General features: G+C 40.9%; 2 protein-coding genes across 5 annotated transcripts in view; both read left to right on the forward strand.

Annotated features, from left to right (window-relative positions):
- The window catches only part of DOCK11 (dedicator of cytokinesis 11), an 81596-nt gene extending 74328 nt beyond the window's left edge, over window positions 1-7268 (forward strand). For 3 of the 4 annotated variants that reach the window (XM_015626225.2, XM_015626227.3, XM_015626226.2), the window contains one exon: window positions 2440-7268. In XM_015626225.2, coding sequence (XP_015481711.1) covers window positions 2440-2562 — 123 coding nt within the window. In that variant the 3' untranslated portion in view covers window positions 2563-7268. Of the gene's footprint in view, window positions 1-2332; window positions 2346-2439 lie in introns of all 4 variants that reach the window. The other variant, XM_015626228.3, reaches the window with a different exon arrangement.
- Window positions 7269-10092: 2824 nt separating this feature from the next.
- The window catches only part of IL13RA1 (interleukin 13 receptor subunit alpha 1), a 17884-nt gene continuing 12506 nt past the window's right edge, over window positions 10093-15470 (forward strand). Inside the window, exons 1-2 of the mRNA XM_015626232.3 lie at window positions 10093-10267; window positions 13406-13563. Coding sequence (XP_015481718.2) covers window positions 10186-10267; window positions 13406-13563 — 240 coding nt within the window. The 5' untranslated portion in view covers window positions 10093-10185. The remainder of the gene's footprint in view (window positions 10268-13405; window positions 13564-15470) is intronic.

The following is a 15470-nucleotide window of genomic DNA, read 5'->3' on the forward strand; positions in this document are numbered from 1 at the left end:
CTTAGTTGAAAACTGTCTGGGAACTGAAAATGTGATCACTCCTCGTGTTCTGTAGCTAAACAGATGAGTAAGCAAACATGAAAATTAAGGAGTAGATTTGGTGGATTCCTAAAACTGCTTTCTGTTGACTGAAAGTCTCAGCCTGATGTTGGTACTCAGAGTGCTGCAGGGTGGAGTTTTCAGTGACACACCACTGCCTGCCACGGTCACCAGAATCCTATGCCACGTTCTGCATCATATCTGCAAATTATAAAGAGGTCACAGGTCAAAGTTCTTTGGCAGAATTTACATTTCCTCATTTATATCCAGCTTATGGGTTTTTTTAAAATATGTTATTTTTCCTTATATATCCTTTCTTATAATTTTTCCTAATGCCAACATACCATTTATATGCACTGTTAAAATTCGTGCTAATATACCTGACCTATGATATTATGTTTTCTTGGATCTTTCTAGGAAAATACATTTGAATAGTAGCATCAGAGAGGTGAGAGATTGAAAGAGCAGTTGTACTTCTATCTAGTATTATGCTGTGAAATTATATGAGAACTGGCTTTCTGAAGTAATTTCCATTCTTCTACTCTTTAATTTTGCCTTCATTATGACAAAAGAAAGCTTGTAGATTTATAGCATCAAGGATATAAAATCAACAGTAGACTGCATTGCTGTCCATAGAATTTGAAATTTAGAAGAATGCTTTCAGGATCTCCTAGGGAGTCAATACAGAGTCGATGTGTGACTATGAATTAAATATGTAACATGTTAACTCACTAAAAATGAATAGGCAAATTCCATGGTCAATTGAGTAGTTGTTAACACTACAATTGAAAAATCTGCAAGTGGCAAAATAATACAACTGCACTAGGCTACTGTTTGTAAATAAGGTTAATTTGCAATAAAATAATGCTTATGGGAATCAGAGTCTTGTTATGGAAGAGTACAATATCATTTCAGGGAAACAGTCTCACGATGGGGATGAATTTTGTTGTAGGAGTGTAAGGGTGGATCTGTCTGACTGCTGCATTCCTGTTGCTTTTTTTAGATTCCACTTCTATTCTGCTCATGGCCACCATTTTTTTAGTGTGAAAACTACTGATTTTGCACATTTGCCACACTGTTTTTTTCACTGCCACTACCTGCATACTCCACTACTGAACTTTGCTCAGAGAGGGTTGTTCATAAGAACTGCCACCTGCTTACTCTGTTTGCCAGCACCAAGATATCTAATTTGCATGCAGCTGCTGGAACTTCTGTGGCTTTTGAATTTTGCAATAGTCAAATCAAAAACAAATCACTCAGTACTGCACTGTCGAAGTACAATAGCTAAGATTATTTTAGAACAAAGAAACATTGTTAAAACACCCTGTTACCTCAAGAGGTTTATCCATGGCTGTGTTGTCTTTGCTTAACAGGCAAAATATGACTGAAATGTCCAAGTGAAGGGCTCCCTTGGAAGGATATACTTTTCACTTTCTTCTTGTAATAGCTCGAAAGGCAGCTTAAAACACCATGTTTATGAACACTGTTCTTCATAGTTGCACAACATTATGTACAACAGCTGACTTGAACTTTGCATTGCCATCAAATGACCTAATATCTAACAAATTCAACCTAATGGAATAAGTTTTCTTATTTTGCAACATTACTCAGTTAAATGTGAAAAGTACAGTGCATTACCTTAGGGTTCTCATTGCAAATATCTTATGCTTTTCTAAATATTGACAGTGTCCTAAAGCAGCACAAGGCAGTGCCCTTCATTTGAGATGCAAGAGCAGATGGGTAATCACTGGGTCAGCCTGTGACCTATTTACAGATATTTTAAGCTAAAATGTAAACACAAAAAAATGATAAACTGGATCTGAACAGGTCCAGGAAATTTCAGAGACTGGCAGAAAGCTGGATATCCAGAAGCTGTTTATGATGGCCAGTGAACTCAGTTTCACTAAAGCAATTTCAAAGTAACTAACTTGACTGGTGAACCACATTGGTTAAAATAAATACACAGTCAGCTCTGCCATTCCAGCTGGATCCTATGCTGCCAGAGTGTCCTTCAGGCTACAGAGTACAAAATCTGGACACAGAGGTAGTGGGGAATTTTGGGGGCCATTTAGTTGCACGTACTCCCTGTGCTCTCATAAAAACCTATTAGAATTTTGTTACTGCTAAGACAGAATAAAAAATAGTTATACAAAGAACTGTTTCTTTCCTACAGTGCATAGTTATAACTAAAAGTTATCCAGTAATATACAGAATGGTGTATATATTAATGCTACAGAAATCGCTAAACTACTCTTCTTTCTCATTTCTTTGTTACGCTGCCTTTGTGAAACAGCTTTGAAGACAAGGTTGGATATCTCTTTTGCATACCTTTTTAAACAGCTTGATTATCATAATGGAGTGAAACCTGTATTGAATGTGTGATTGTTTTGCTTTGTTTAGATCTACCACGAAGACACAATGCATTCGCCGTGGATGCAGGACTCTCTTCACGTCTTCTGCGCAATCAGTGGAACCTCTGGTGATGGAAGTTACTGCTCACTCAAACCCACTGCTGACATATAAACATATCAGTCATATTTCACAGAGCCTTCTCAGGAATTCTTGGAACTGTACAAAGGATGTTTAAAACCATCCATGATGAGCAAAGATTGAATTGTGGGGTGGTTTGGTTTGTTTTGCTTTGGTTTGTTTTTTTTTTTCCCACAAAAAAAGTTGCCATGCTTTCAAACAGGGTGCTTGCTTAATTTTGCTGAGCAACATTGAAAGTGCCTGGACATTGCACCACTGTGCTTGTTTTCTACTATTTTTTTTAAGCTAAATGAATAGCAGGACGTGGAAAGGCAATTACCCAAATACATGTTGAATTGCTGAACTATGAATCAAAACAATGTACTGTGTAAAGTTGTACAATGGAATATAATAAAATGTAAAACTACTTTGTAAATAGAAGGAGTATAGAGTATATAGAAATTAGCATTATATCACATTTGCTGCTAAAAGTTTTGTTGGACAGGGGGCATGAAGGAGAAATTGCATTTACTGGTAAGAGACCTTTCTCTTTAAAAAGTGACTTTGGGGTCCACATACCCCTGTTGTACTCAATGAGAGTAAACTTACCCAAGTCTGGAATAACTAAAACCCAAATCAGAAATTACAATTTTCATCCATCCACAGAGCAGATATTTCTAAAGTAATCTTCATGAAAGCTAAGCTTATAGTAGATGATTCCAATTTTGGGTAGCCTTTCACTGCTGCAGGAGAGGATGGATTGTACTCACTGAGAGCAAACCTCAGAGATTTGTCATTTGATATGAGTTTTCTCCTGCTTGCCACTCATGGTCTCACACAGATATAAACTCTGAGAACAGCTTAAATTGAGTTGGAAATTATGTTACTTTAACAACTTACGGAAAAAATTCTAATATTTTGAGAGATGTGGTTTAAAGAATTGCAGCATGTCAAAATAACATATACAAAATAGAGGGATTTGTTAGCATCACCAGTCATGCATGTTCTTTCTTGTTGAACAGATCTGTTCTCTGAAAGCTCATTGTTTTTGTCTGGTAAGTGGTTGGAGAAAAATGTATTTTCCAGAATTCTTTTATTTCTTCTTCCCCTTCCCAAAGCTTTCATGCATTCTCTGCCTCTTTTTTAATAACATGCCTCAGATGTGGAAGAAAACAGTTCAGTAATTCTTTTATCCAGCAACATTTTTAACATCCATGTTTTTCAAAATCCTATCAATTGTAAATATTGTTTCAGTAGTTCATATGGGAAGGGTGGGGGTTTTAAGGATATGTAACAAAATGCCATAATAAAAGGACTCCAGCTGGGTATTTAGCTTGGCTGTAGTGTCTATAAAATGTTAAGCTTCTAAATCTTTGTGACAAAAATTATCTTGAAATAGTAACTGGACAACATTTCACAATGTTTATTATGCATGATTCTAAATACCTACAATTATTCATATTCTGAGAAAACAATGTTGTGATCCATAAATTCACCCATTACCTGTTTCAAGCAAAATACAGATGTGCCTATAACAAACCAGCCATATTTCTGCTTCCATGTGCTTTTGTGCCAGAAAGGCTCTAAATTTAGCACAAACTTTCAGTAAGAGGAAGAGAGACTTGTATGTGTAAATATGATTAGCACTTCCTGATTGTTATCTTTCAACAAATAATATTTAAAGGCATATAGTGAGAGTTTTCCATATTACTTTACTAAGAGGTGTGAAGCTCATTAACAGTCAGTCAAGATACAAACATTCAAATAAGATACTTTTGGAGATAATTGACCTCTAAATATCAGTAGTAAAGGCATATCTTGACTACAGTCAGCAGATGTATGAGATACAGACATCCAAAAGTTCTTGCACCATAGCTCTTTCCAATACTACAGGTAATCTAATAGTTCTCCTGGAATTGCAGGGAGATCCTTATGCATGTTTTTTGATGTCTTTAATGTTTTGAGTTAATATTGTTGGCTGAATTTTCAATTTCTATTCCTTATTTTTACTGGAATTCCAGTGAAATTCTTGTATCTTCATATGTCTTTAATGGTCCAAGATGAATTTTTGTCTGACCTTCTGAAGATGTTGATATTGGAGTTGTCCTGTCCTTTCACTGTCTCATACTAGAAAGCTGTCACAGTAATTTGGCCAAAAAAGAAGTGCTTAATACCAGTCCAATTAGAATATATAGTCACATCAGCATTTCAGAAGATACACTTATTTTCAGTTTTAATGAATTACAAAAATGATATGCCCTAAGGATTAGCCTTCTGTCCTGCTAAATATTTTTTCTGGATTTTCTACAGAAAAATCTCCTTTTTAGATAGGTTATAAAAGGACTAGTAACAAACCAACTTGTTTTTCCTTTGTGTACTCATCAATTTAGAAAGGCTGAGGAGTGGCCATTGTTTTACAGCTCTTTTTGAACAATGGTGCCAAGAAGATGATCACATTTTCTCTATCTCTCCTTTACTTTACTTAATTGTCCCAGTTTAGAGAAATCCTACGGATCTTCTCTTATTTATGGCTGAAAGAGCTTAATTCACAGATATAGCTGGAGAGTGTACTGAATATGTGCCTGTTTTATGTAGCTGATACATTGGGTACATCCTATTTGCTACCTGTTTGAGAAGAACAGAAATGTCTTTTGTTCATGAATATTTTTTATTTGCTTATATTCCCTAAGGAATGGCAGGATTTTTTTATTCTTGAAAAATTAATGGAACATATTTCAAATTACATCCTGGCAGACACTCCTTCTATACCTCAGTTTGGCTACATTATGTGTTTTATTTGCATGCCTCTAATTGTTTTTGCTGCAAAACTGCTGTGTAACACATCATGTCTTCAGAATGGATGCCTTGGTAATTCTGCATGAAAGGAAAAGAAATGGGATGAAGTATCTGTGAGGATTGAGTGGAGTTGGCTACTCTGAGTACCAGGGTTGGTCTGGATAATGGGATGTGTCAGAGCCAGATGGTTTGCAAACAGGATATACAAATCAACAAAGGGTCTGCCAGTATTTTATATACAAGAACTTGCTTTTAGAGATTTACAGAGTAAACATTTTCTCTCTTGGACCTACTGCTTTTCTATCTGCAGAGGGATTAGAAAGAAAAGAGGAATCATTTTAAGAAAAATAACCTTAGAGCTCCATTTCCTCCCCCACAAAAGACCTGGAATTAAGAACTTACTGCAGCAAATGATGTATTTTTACTTATTATTTGGTGTTCTAAACTTCTGATATCAGAACTTTTCATGAGATAGGCCAGCAAATGAAAACTCATGGATGAGAGAATACCTGTAGTGTATAATGTTTGGTTTTGTTCCAGAAGACCTTTGAACATTGACAACATGGTATTTTGATAAACAATAAGACTTTACATATAAAACCTTTGTCTCAAAGTAGGTAAAATATGTTTGTTTTCCCTTTCTAAAGAGACCAAATGCCATGGACTCCACATTATGATTTGAGTAACTTGGCCCAAAAGAATTGGAGAAGAATGTAAGTGGAAATTATGGGCTCAAAAATTTAATGGAAGTGAAACTACATCTTACCCAATTTACCCACTTGAGCAGAGTAACACGTGTTGATCTGATGTTCACTGAAATGAGTTCTCTAACAAAAAAAAGGGGTTCTTACTGTGTACAGCTAATTCTTTTGCAACCACAGACTGTAGTACTTCAAATAATACATTTGTGCCAAGCAGTGGCAAACCAATTGTGATATACATATAATACTTCAGCTGGATGTAATTTACTCTATTCTCATGTAAATCTAACACCTGCTGCTCCATAACAGGAGAGCTTTTATCCTGCATGTTGTACCTGTGAGTGTTCTACAAGCCCTGTTAAACCTTCTGTGTGTGAAAGAACAGCACCTTCCATTTGCCTTGGTTCATAACTGCTGTACAGGACACAGAGAATGAACAGAGCTGCTCAAGAGCTTCCTGAGACCAACCATCCTATACTGCTCTTTTTACTTCCTTGAATAATTTTGACAAGAAGCCAGGGGGAAAAATCACATTGCAGTCAAGTTCAGAGTTTATTCCAGGTCAAAATAAAAGACCACAAAAACAGGAAAAATAAGTGTTCCAATAAACATGGTTTGCCTAGGGTTTTTTGGTTTTTTTTGTTGTTGTTGTTTTGTTTTTTTTCATTTTTTCTTAATTTCACAGAACAGGGTGAGTGATCAGTAGCTAATACCAGTGTAAGATTCATGTGATTAAACTCTCGTACTCTGAGCTATCACATATGCACCTTCTAAAGATTACCAAAATGAATCTTCAAATACAGAAGTACACCAAATGAAATCATGAACACTAAATTATTCAGCAACAAATAGAAGATGTTGACTTAAAAATCCTAAAGGATCATGAGCACCACAACATCCAGCTCAGGGAAGTCTCAAAAACATGATTCATCAGGAAAACAGAGACAGTCATGCACACAAATTTATCAATAGAAACAAGATGTCAAGCACAACTTAGGAAACATCCCAGCAGATCACCCTACTTTCTTAAAAAATATCCAGTAAGTTTGTGGTTGTGTTTTTGCTCTGTTCTGGAGTTAAAATTTTCAAATCCAGACTTTTGCTCTTTGGGGATGTATTGTTGCTCTTCTTCAACTAACTCAACTTACAAGGTGGTTAGACTAATGTATATGCCCAGGCAGTTGTACCAGCTCTTACATGATGTAATGTAAGTCAGGTATAATTATTATTTACTGGAGAATAAAGGACCAACTGCTTTTTCAATGTCTGTCTTCTGAGGCTTCTGTATGAAGCTCTTGCAAGGCTTGGTCAAACAGCTGTAAAACCAGGTTTGTGCCCTGCCTCCCTTGTTGGGTGAAGGAGTTCCTTTGCCAAATAAGTAGGTGAATTAAATAGACCTTGATACTTAGGGTATAGTGAGCAGAAAAGTTGATGCATGGGCTTGTAATGGAATTTACAGAGATGGGGTATACAACTTTTGGACAAACATGCTTGGTTCCATGTCCACCCAAAAGTGCTCTTGAAAGGAGATGGGTTTTATTCTACATAATTTCTCATTTCCAGCAAGGGTTGGGCAGCAGTTCAGAGTTTGCCGAGTTCATGTCTCCTGTGAACATGTATCTCAAAATTCTAGGTGTCCCCAAAGAACACAGAACAAAGAACACAACAAAGGTCGAGAAATGAGAAGCCGCATGAGTCACACTGGGATTTTTTCAACACCGTTTTGGATTTTTGTGCCTCAGATCCAGCTGTATTATCTTTGAGCCATTCTCTGAACTGACTCCAGACATCTTCTGAAGCATCTGTAATTATGTCAGCTGAGACCTGAAGTATTGACAGAAGCTTCTGCAAAATCAGAAAGGAGGAATCTCAACACTGGTGTGGAACAACTTCTGGTCCCAAAAGGGACAATTCCCCATGGCCCTGTGCTGCTAATAATTGTTGCCTCTTGCTGGACTTAGTAATTGTGCAGGCACATCAGGCACTGGCACCATTTGTTAATCTGATTTAGGGAACATGCACAGGAAAAAAGGTTGGATTTTTGTGCATCTGCAAACTCACTGCATGGCCCCACAATCATTGGCTTTGGTTGTGTGGGTGGAAAAGGCAGGAACACACAGCCAAGGGCAGGTCAGTAAGATGACTGTAAATCAGTTTACACCAAACATGAAGCCATACCCCAAGTACTTGTTCAATAGATCATTTGAAAGATACCTCAGGTGTGTCTACACGAGTCCCAGTCACTACAGCGCAAGTGCATTGGGCCACAAGAACATGAACAAGCATGAGACTTGCAACAGAAAGCTGCAGGACAGGACTCAATGAGATTGAGAAATGGGAAGTCTCTGGTAGGTGGCAGGATTCAAAGGCTCTGGCAGCAGTTGTGATTGCCATAAATCGGGATGGGAACATGACAACTAGTTCAGCATTCGGGGAAAAGGGAGAGAGACGGGAAAAAATGTTTCAGCAACATTGATGGGCAGGAAGCCAAAAGCAGAGAACGATTGCATGTGTGCTTGGCATTGGCTCTCCTGGGAGAAGGAGTGGACAAAACAGAAAGAAGGAAGGAAAGAAAACATCAGCAAGGAAACTGAAAGCAAGAGAGGGGTTGCTTGGACCAGCTGTACTCTACAAATGTCCTTACTAGCAGGCATAGTCTACGCTAGCTCAAATTAGTTGCACAATCCAATCTCTGTCACGCGGCTTAAATGTTCCTGGAACTTTAAACCACATTTTTATTTGATAATTCCAGGTCCTTGGGAACTTTCTAATAGCAGCTAGAAGTCCTCTTATTTCACAGGGAATCAAACAGGCAGAAAAGCAAAAAAAGCCCAGCATTAACACAGGATATTCCCCGCCCTGTCATTAAAAGATCCACTTCCCTTTTTCTAGAATGAGTGTCTAAAAAGCAGATGAACTCTTGCAAAACTCTTTGAGGAGCTAAGTAAATACTGAAACATTGTGTTGGGTTAGGAAAAAGTTTTTATTAACAAATTGTGGGTTGCCTTGAAACTCAGCCGACTTTTCTCCCGGCTGGATCTGTACTATTTTTATAATACCTGTATTTGGGTGGTAACTAGGACCAAGCTTGCTAGTTACCACAAAATTCTAGTTCAGAAGGCAAAGTCTTATCCCAAATACTTTATTCTTCTGAAATTTATCAAAATAGCACTTATGTCCTATTGTCAATTCTGTGAAAATTTTGGAAAACTGGCTGCATAACACCCATAAATGTGAGAGCAAAATTCCAAGTGACCATATTTATTTGGAAGGGGCTGAAGCAGAGGGAGTTTGGGGAAGTTTGTGGAAGGCAGATCTGAAAAAAAAAAAAAAAAAATGCATTTTTAGCACAGAGGAGAACTGGAGAAATTAGCTGAATTTTCAGGAGGGATTTCAAAAAGCTGCATTCTGCCAGGGGGTGAATAACTGCTCTGACATCAAGAGCAGAGAACTGCTCGGGGATGTGCTAACGTAGCTGCTTTCCTGGGAAAGGTTATGAACCATACTCCGTCTGGGGAACGGTTCAATAGCTGTAGCAGACAAGTATGAACCCGGTCGTAAAAGGAAAACGACTTTGACTCACAGGATGAGATCTTTGGGAGTCTGTGGCCGCGCTGCAGTGCCCTGTGAGGGGGCACGGAGGGCACGGGGCTGGCGGCGGGGCAGCGGCGCGGAGCGGGTGCGGTCCCCGCAGGGGCCGTGCGGCATCGCCCGCATCCCGCGGCATCGCTGCGGTTCCGCGATTGCGGCACGGCCAAGTCCGGGCTCGGGGAGACACCGGCGGCTCCAGCGGAAGGGAACTCAGCGATCTCAGGGTCTTTTCCAATCGAATTGATTCTGTAAAGTGTCTCTGTGCTGAGCGTCCGGGAGGCAGCGACGGGCGGCGGGGAGCGGAGGGCAGTGCAGGGGCAGCACATGGGACGACAGAGGGGTGACAACAGAGGGAGGGCAGTGCGGGCAGTGTAGAGCCGCAGGACGGGACCGTGGGATGCTCCCCTCGCTGCCCACCCCTGCGGCCCGGGGCGGTGCTGCCCAGGTGGCGGGGCCGGGCTGCTCCTCCCGCCCGGCTCGGGTTACCTGGGCGGGCCGGTCCGTCCCGTCCCTGCACGCCTCCCTTCCCGGCTGGTCCGGCCCCTCGACGGGAAGTGGGAGCGAGGGGCCGCGCTGGGGCGGCCGAACCATGGCTGTGCCCGCAGCAGCTCCGCTGCCCTGCTCGCTCCTCCTCGTAGTGTGCTGGGTGGTGGCCATGGGGACGGCGGCAGGTAGGAACGGGAAGGGCTGCCGGGGAAAGGCTGCCGGGTGAAGGGCTGCCGGGTGAAGGGCTGCCGGGTGAAGGGCTGCCGGGTGAAGGGCTGCCGGGGAAGGGCTGCCGGGTGAAGGGCTGCCGGGTGAAGGGCTGCCGGGGAAAGGCAGCCAGCTGCGCTCCGTGTCCGCAGCCGCGGTGCCGGAGCTGGAGCGGCCGCTCCGGGCTCTCCCCTTGCGCAGTTCGGGCAGCTCGGCCGTGGTTCCGCGCACACACGGGCATGGATGTAAGGGAAATGCTTTCATTTTGTAGTAGAAATCGCCCGAAGCTCGTCAGCCGTGTGCGAGGCAGCGCCGGCTGCGCGCCCTGCCCTGCCGCTTGCCAGGAGTGGGGATGGTGAAAATCTGCTGTCCTCTTTCAGCAAGACAGCTCTCAACAGGATCGGCACAAATGTTTTAAGCTCTATCCTCGTTTCCCGAGACTGTTTCTGCCTTAAAACCCCAGGCAGGACCCTCGCTCTCCTCCTGTGTCTTGCGGCGGTGCGGGAGCGGCTCCGCCGGGCGCGGACACGCAGAGCCTCCCTCGCCCTCTGTCTTCGCTCTTCCTTTAGTATTCCCGATTTTGGAAGCACGAATGTTTAGTTTTATGAAAGATGCCTGCGTGTCTGTGAGGACTTTATAAGGACCCGGCCTTGAAGCTTTACTCTCTGTTCATGTTATCCAGAAACCCAGCTGCAGACATTAAAGAATTGTTATGTCTGCAATTCAGTTTATCACTATGAAATCAACTTTCAGAAAATGCAGGAGGACAAAAATGTGATGAGTTTTTTACCACTTTGCAACACTCACATGGTACTTGATGCAAAGGATTTACTGATGTTTCCTCGTTAGGGCTTTTAGAAATAATACGTTTTCTATGCTTCACCTAATCTCTTCTGGCTACTGCTATGCTTTTTTTCTTAGAAGCACCATCGTGGTTTTGCATTTTAAGAGTGAAATAACGGCTTGCCTACATTTTGTAGTTGGTCATTGAGTTGTTCTGCAAAATTGCTACAGAAATTTTAATAATTAAGAGCATGAGAGCGTATTTTTCACAGACAGAAGTATGAGATTGGCCTAATTTATGAATAAAAGCTAAATTAAAAACATTAAAACGCAAGCTTCAGAATTCTGTAGATCAATTGAAAACCTACTAGATTTAAACTTTTTATAACAATAAAATTTAAGAATTAATTTATAAACTGTGAATACTAGCACTTCTTTGTGTGGCGATTAATCTGCAAACTTAAGCACAATGGCTTCTAATCAAACCTATTACAAGAAAATGTTTAGAACTTCAGAACAGCTATCAGGGATGATATTTTAAAAATGATTTGTGGCTGTTGTAGGTAAAAGTTCAATCATGACAAGATGGAATGCTTGGAACTGTGTACTCTTGTTGAAAAACTTTTTTTTTTTTACATGATCAAGAAGACACAGTATTTACAAACTTAATGCCCCACGGCTGTTCCTATAGCCTATCCTAAGTTTTTGTTAGTGGAAGGTGTAATAGGCAAAGATGTTCTTGCTCCATTCAGTTTTCTCACTGGAGACTATATTTTTGCAAGAACAAAAATTTCTCTTTTCTGCTCTAACAAAAAAATCCCAAAGATTTTAAGTATTCAAACAAACTAAGTACATTCAGACTAAATCAGTAAATCTTTGTAATTATTTTCATTATCTGTGCAAGTATCCATTATCTGTGCATACACATGGATGGTAATGGTGCCTGATCTCTACCATTACCTGTCCTTGAACTATGCAAAGGTCTGAGAGAGCTCCAGAAGTTTGATGAATTCCCTTCAAGATTTGGCTGCTGTGGCTTTTGGGAAACGTTAAGATAATGATGTCATGGATGCTTTGAGCAGAACTCTTGCTCAAGGAAGCTCTTTTGCTTCTCTATCTTTCCCCTTCCTTGTGCTAGCAGAAGGAAATGGGGCAGCACTGTGACCTGGATGGGAAAACTGATCTTGATGGAATTATTCTGCCCTTTTCCTATGAGCTCTCTTGAATGTTGGGATGGGTTGAGCTTGGTTCCCCGGGACAGCAAGACCTGCAGCACTCGCTGATATCTGTTTGAAGTGTTTGTGAAACCACTGGGTGATGAGGGTACGCTCTGCCCACAGACAAGCAAGTGGTGGTGCCTCAGTGATGACAGCCTGAGAAACAGTCTCGTTGGGCTTCTGGTTCAGTAGATAAATATTATCATTTATCATAGTAAATATTAGAGTAGCCCTTTAAAAAAACAAAATCAACTTTCACTTTCTTAGGGAATTCCCTTGGTTACGATTTCTAGAATCAATGTCTGATACATACTTTACTTTTTCCTGGAAGTTTGCCATTTTCCCCTGTCATATTTCCCTTCTTTGTTTTCTAATATAACCTTCAAGCTGCTGTGATAGTTCTTGAGTAGGCATTGACTCAGCGCACAAGATCAGGAGCAGTCAATGCACAAATGGATTTATTGCTGTGACTGCTCTGCTTCTCACTGGCTTTTGGGGAGGTTAAAAAATGTACCACTGAAGTGTGTCAGCAGTGAATTACCACTTGTCCCACACTGGTTTTGCTCACTGTGCTGGAACATAGCATTGTATTTTTAATGGATAATTGAGAAAGTGGTGTGGTTTCCTTGTTTTTTAACATTCTTGCATTTGCAATCTTTGCTTAAATTGTGTTTCTAACATACAGCTTTTTGCAAGACATAATCACTTGTCTTTTTAATGATTTCTCTTTAAAAATATGCTGATGGATAACTTTTGGGGAGAACAAAGCATTAATTGCTCCGTAAAATGTATATATTGTTTTTACTAAAGTTTCAGCACATGATTCATCCTCCCACAACATGCAAAAGCTTAAGTACCACAACTACTGCATTGCTGAAGGCTACAATTTCTTAAAAATTACATTTCAGTTAATTTGTGCATATTTAAATTATTAATGAGTTGAGGTAACAAGAATAATAGAAATACTTTAGTGGGCAGTACCTGATACCAAATATGAGCTGACAAAGCTGAGAAGTTATTTGTGCTCTTTTCTCTCTGAGTTAAAAATCCACCAGTATTACTAATGGTAAAGTGTGAGCCAACAGGATTGTTACACTGGTAACTCCTTTCTTCCAGGAGCAAAAATTCTTCCATCTCCATCCAACTTGAACTATTCATTTATCCATATCTGTACTCTGAACTGGACATGGAACCCCCCAGAGAACATCAGCAGTAGCTGCAACTTGGAGTATTCCAGTGACATCGTCATCAATGGGGTTCCTGAGGACAGAAAAGTGAGTACATCGCCTCTTTAAACTCTCTGTTCCAGTAAATGTCTTAATGCTATAAAACTCCCTGTGGGAGAGCATATACACATATATAAATACAATTTTAATGTAGCATTTTGTTCTTATCATGGGATCAAAACCTCAAAAATGAACCATACCAGCATAAGGGATCTTCAGAAAAATCTCTGTTGCTATCTGATAACTGAGTGCTGATGGTAACACAGACGTACTGTAATAATAATGGGAAAAGTCTTGTTTCAGTCTTTGCTTATGCAGCTTTCTAGAAAAAATAGATACATGGCAGTCTACATCCTTAAGAATTAAATGGGAATTTGCAAAGGCTTTTCTCCTTTACTTTGAACTCAGTTTAAAGACATGCAGATTTAGCTGTGGTTTGACAACATTGCATCTTTTGGAGGTAATGCCAAGAATTTACCCTCTGCCTGCAATTACAGTTATTTATGGCAGGGTTGTGTTTTGAAGATAACATGGAGCATGTTTGTTGCCTGGAACAGAAGTCATATAACTCATTTGTTTTGGACTTTCGTTTTCTGTGTTAGAAGGTTTGCAGCCCAAGTGTGCTCCTTGCTGTGGATTACCTGCTGTTTGTTCGGGGTATTGCCATGGTGCCCACTGCTATGGGCTGTAGGACAAGCATGTTTACAATTTATTGCCAGTAAGAAAATAAATCCTTAATTTCAAACCCTGGGAATTTGGAGCCTTTGGTAGATGCCAGCTGTGAGGGAAGCAGTGCTGCTATTTCAGATATGGTTACAATGGTTCCGATGCCTCTTGAGAAAGTCCTTTGTTGTTGAGCCCTGTTATGATCTTACAGCCCGATGCTTACAATGGCCTCTTCATGCTAACCACTGTATTTTTTCTCACAGCTCCAGGATATCCTGGACATGAGTAGGGATGTGGTTTGGCAGTTTGGATGGAGCATTGAGCAATCTGCTCTGGTGGAAGGCACGAACCCACGGCGTGGGGCTTGGAACCAAATTATCTTTAAGCTCCTTTCCCCGCCAAACTGTTTTATGATTCTGTGACTCTGTGGTTTTGCAAACAGCTGAGCTGATTTAATGTCACTATTAAAAGGGTGATGTTTCTTTTTGATACTAATGATCTCTAATAATCTTCATTGGACCTTCAGATGAACCAGCTGAACCTGCTAACACAGCAGAAACCTATTTACCTATTTTGATTGATTCATTAATAAATGAACAAGTAGAAAGTTTCCTTGGTTAAAGAGATGAATGGGTTTGTGGAAGGATCTAACAGATACTAAGGTCATCAACAATGAAATAACTGAGGGTCAGTACTTTCACAGGACAGGATGAAACAAACTGTACATCTTGCTGCATCTTTTTGCCCATAGAACCTGTTGGAGGTTGGGATTTTTTTATTTTTTAAGGAACTTTTCTCCCATTTGTTGTTATGAGATGCTAACAACTGGTACTTGAGAGAGCCAAAAGAAGGGGCTAGGGTGGGGTGAAGGGGTGCAGCTGGCTGCAGCCCCTTAGCTGGGGCTTTTCTCTTGGGAAGGGCAGAGATAGTTCAACATTTTGGCTGGGGAGTGAGGGGCCGGGAGTCGCTGTGGGAAGAATTCACCACCACTGAGGAATCCTGTCTCCCACTATTTTCTCGTGCTGTGAGGCCATTGAACTGGGACCTTATTAACACCTGATCTCACTGGAAACGACCTTCACCATCTACTCGGGTTCCTCAGGGAGAACCCGGGGCCCTGAGCCCCTTCCCCCTCCGAGGAGCCTCTCCCGGCCGTGTTTGGGAGCCGGGCTGCCGCTGCCCAGCCCCGCCGTTCCTCTGCCACTGCTCCGGGCTTTTCACTACAGTGTAACCCCACAGCCCCTGCCTACCCGGGCACCCCGCGGCTCCTGCTGTGGCTGAGGAGTTTC

Source organism: Parus major, chromosome 4A (genome assembly GCF_001522545.3).
Source record: "Parus major isolate Abel chromosome 4A, Parus_major1.1, whole genome shotgun sequence".
In the NCBI taxonomy this organism is placed as follows: domain Eukaryota; kingdom Metazoa; phylum Chordata; class Aves; order Passeriformes; family Paridae; genus Parus; species Parus major.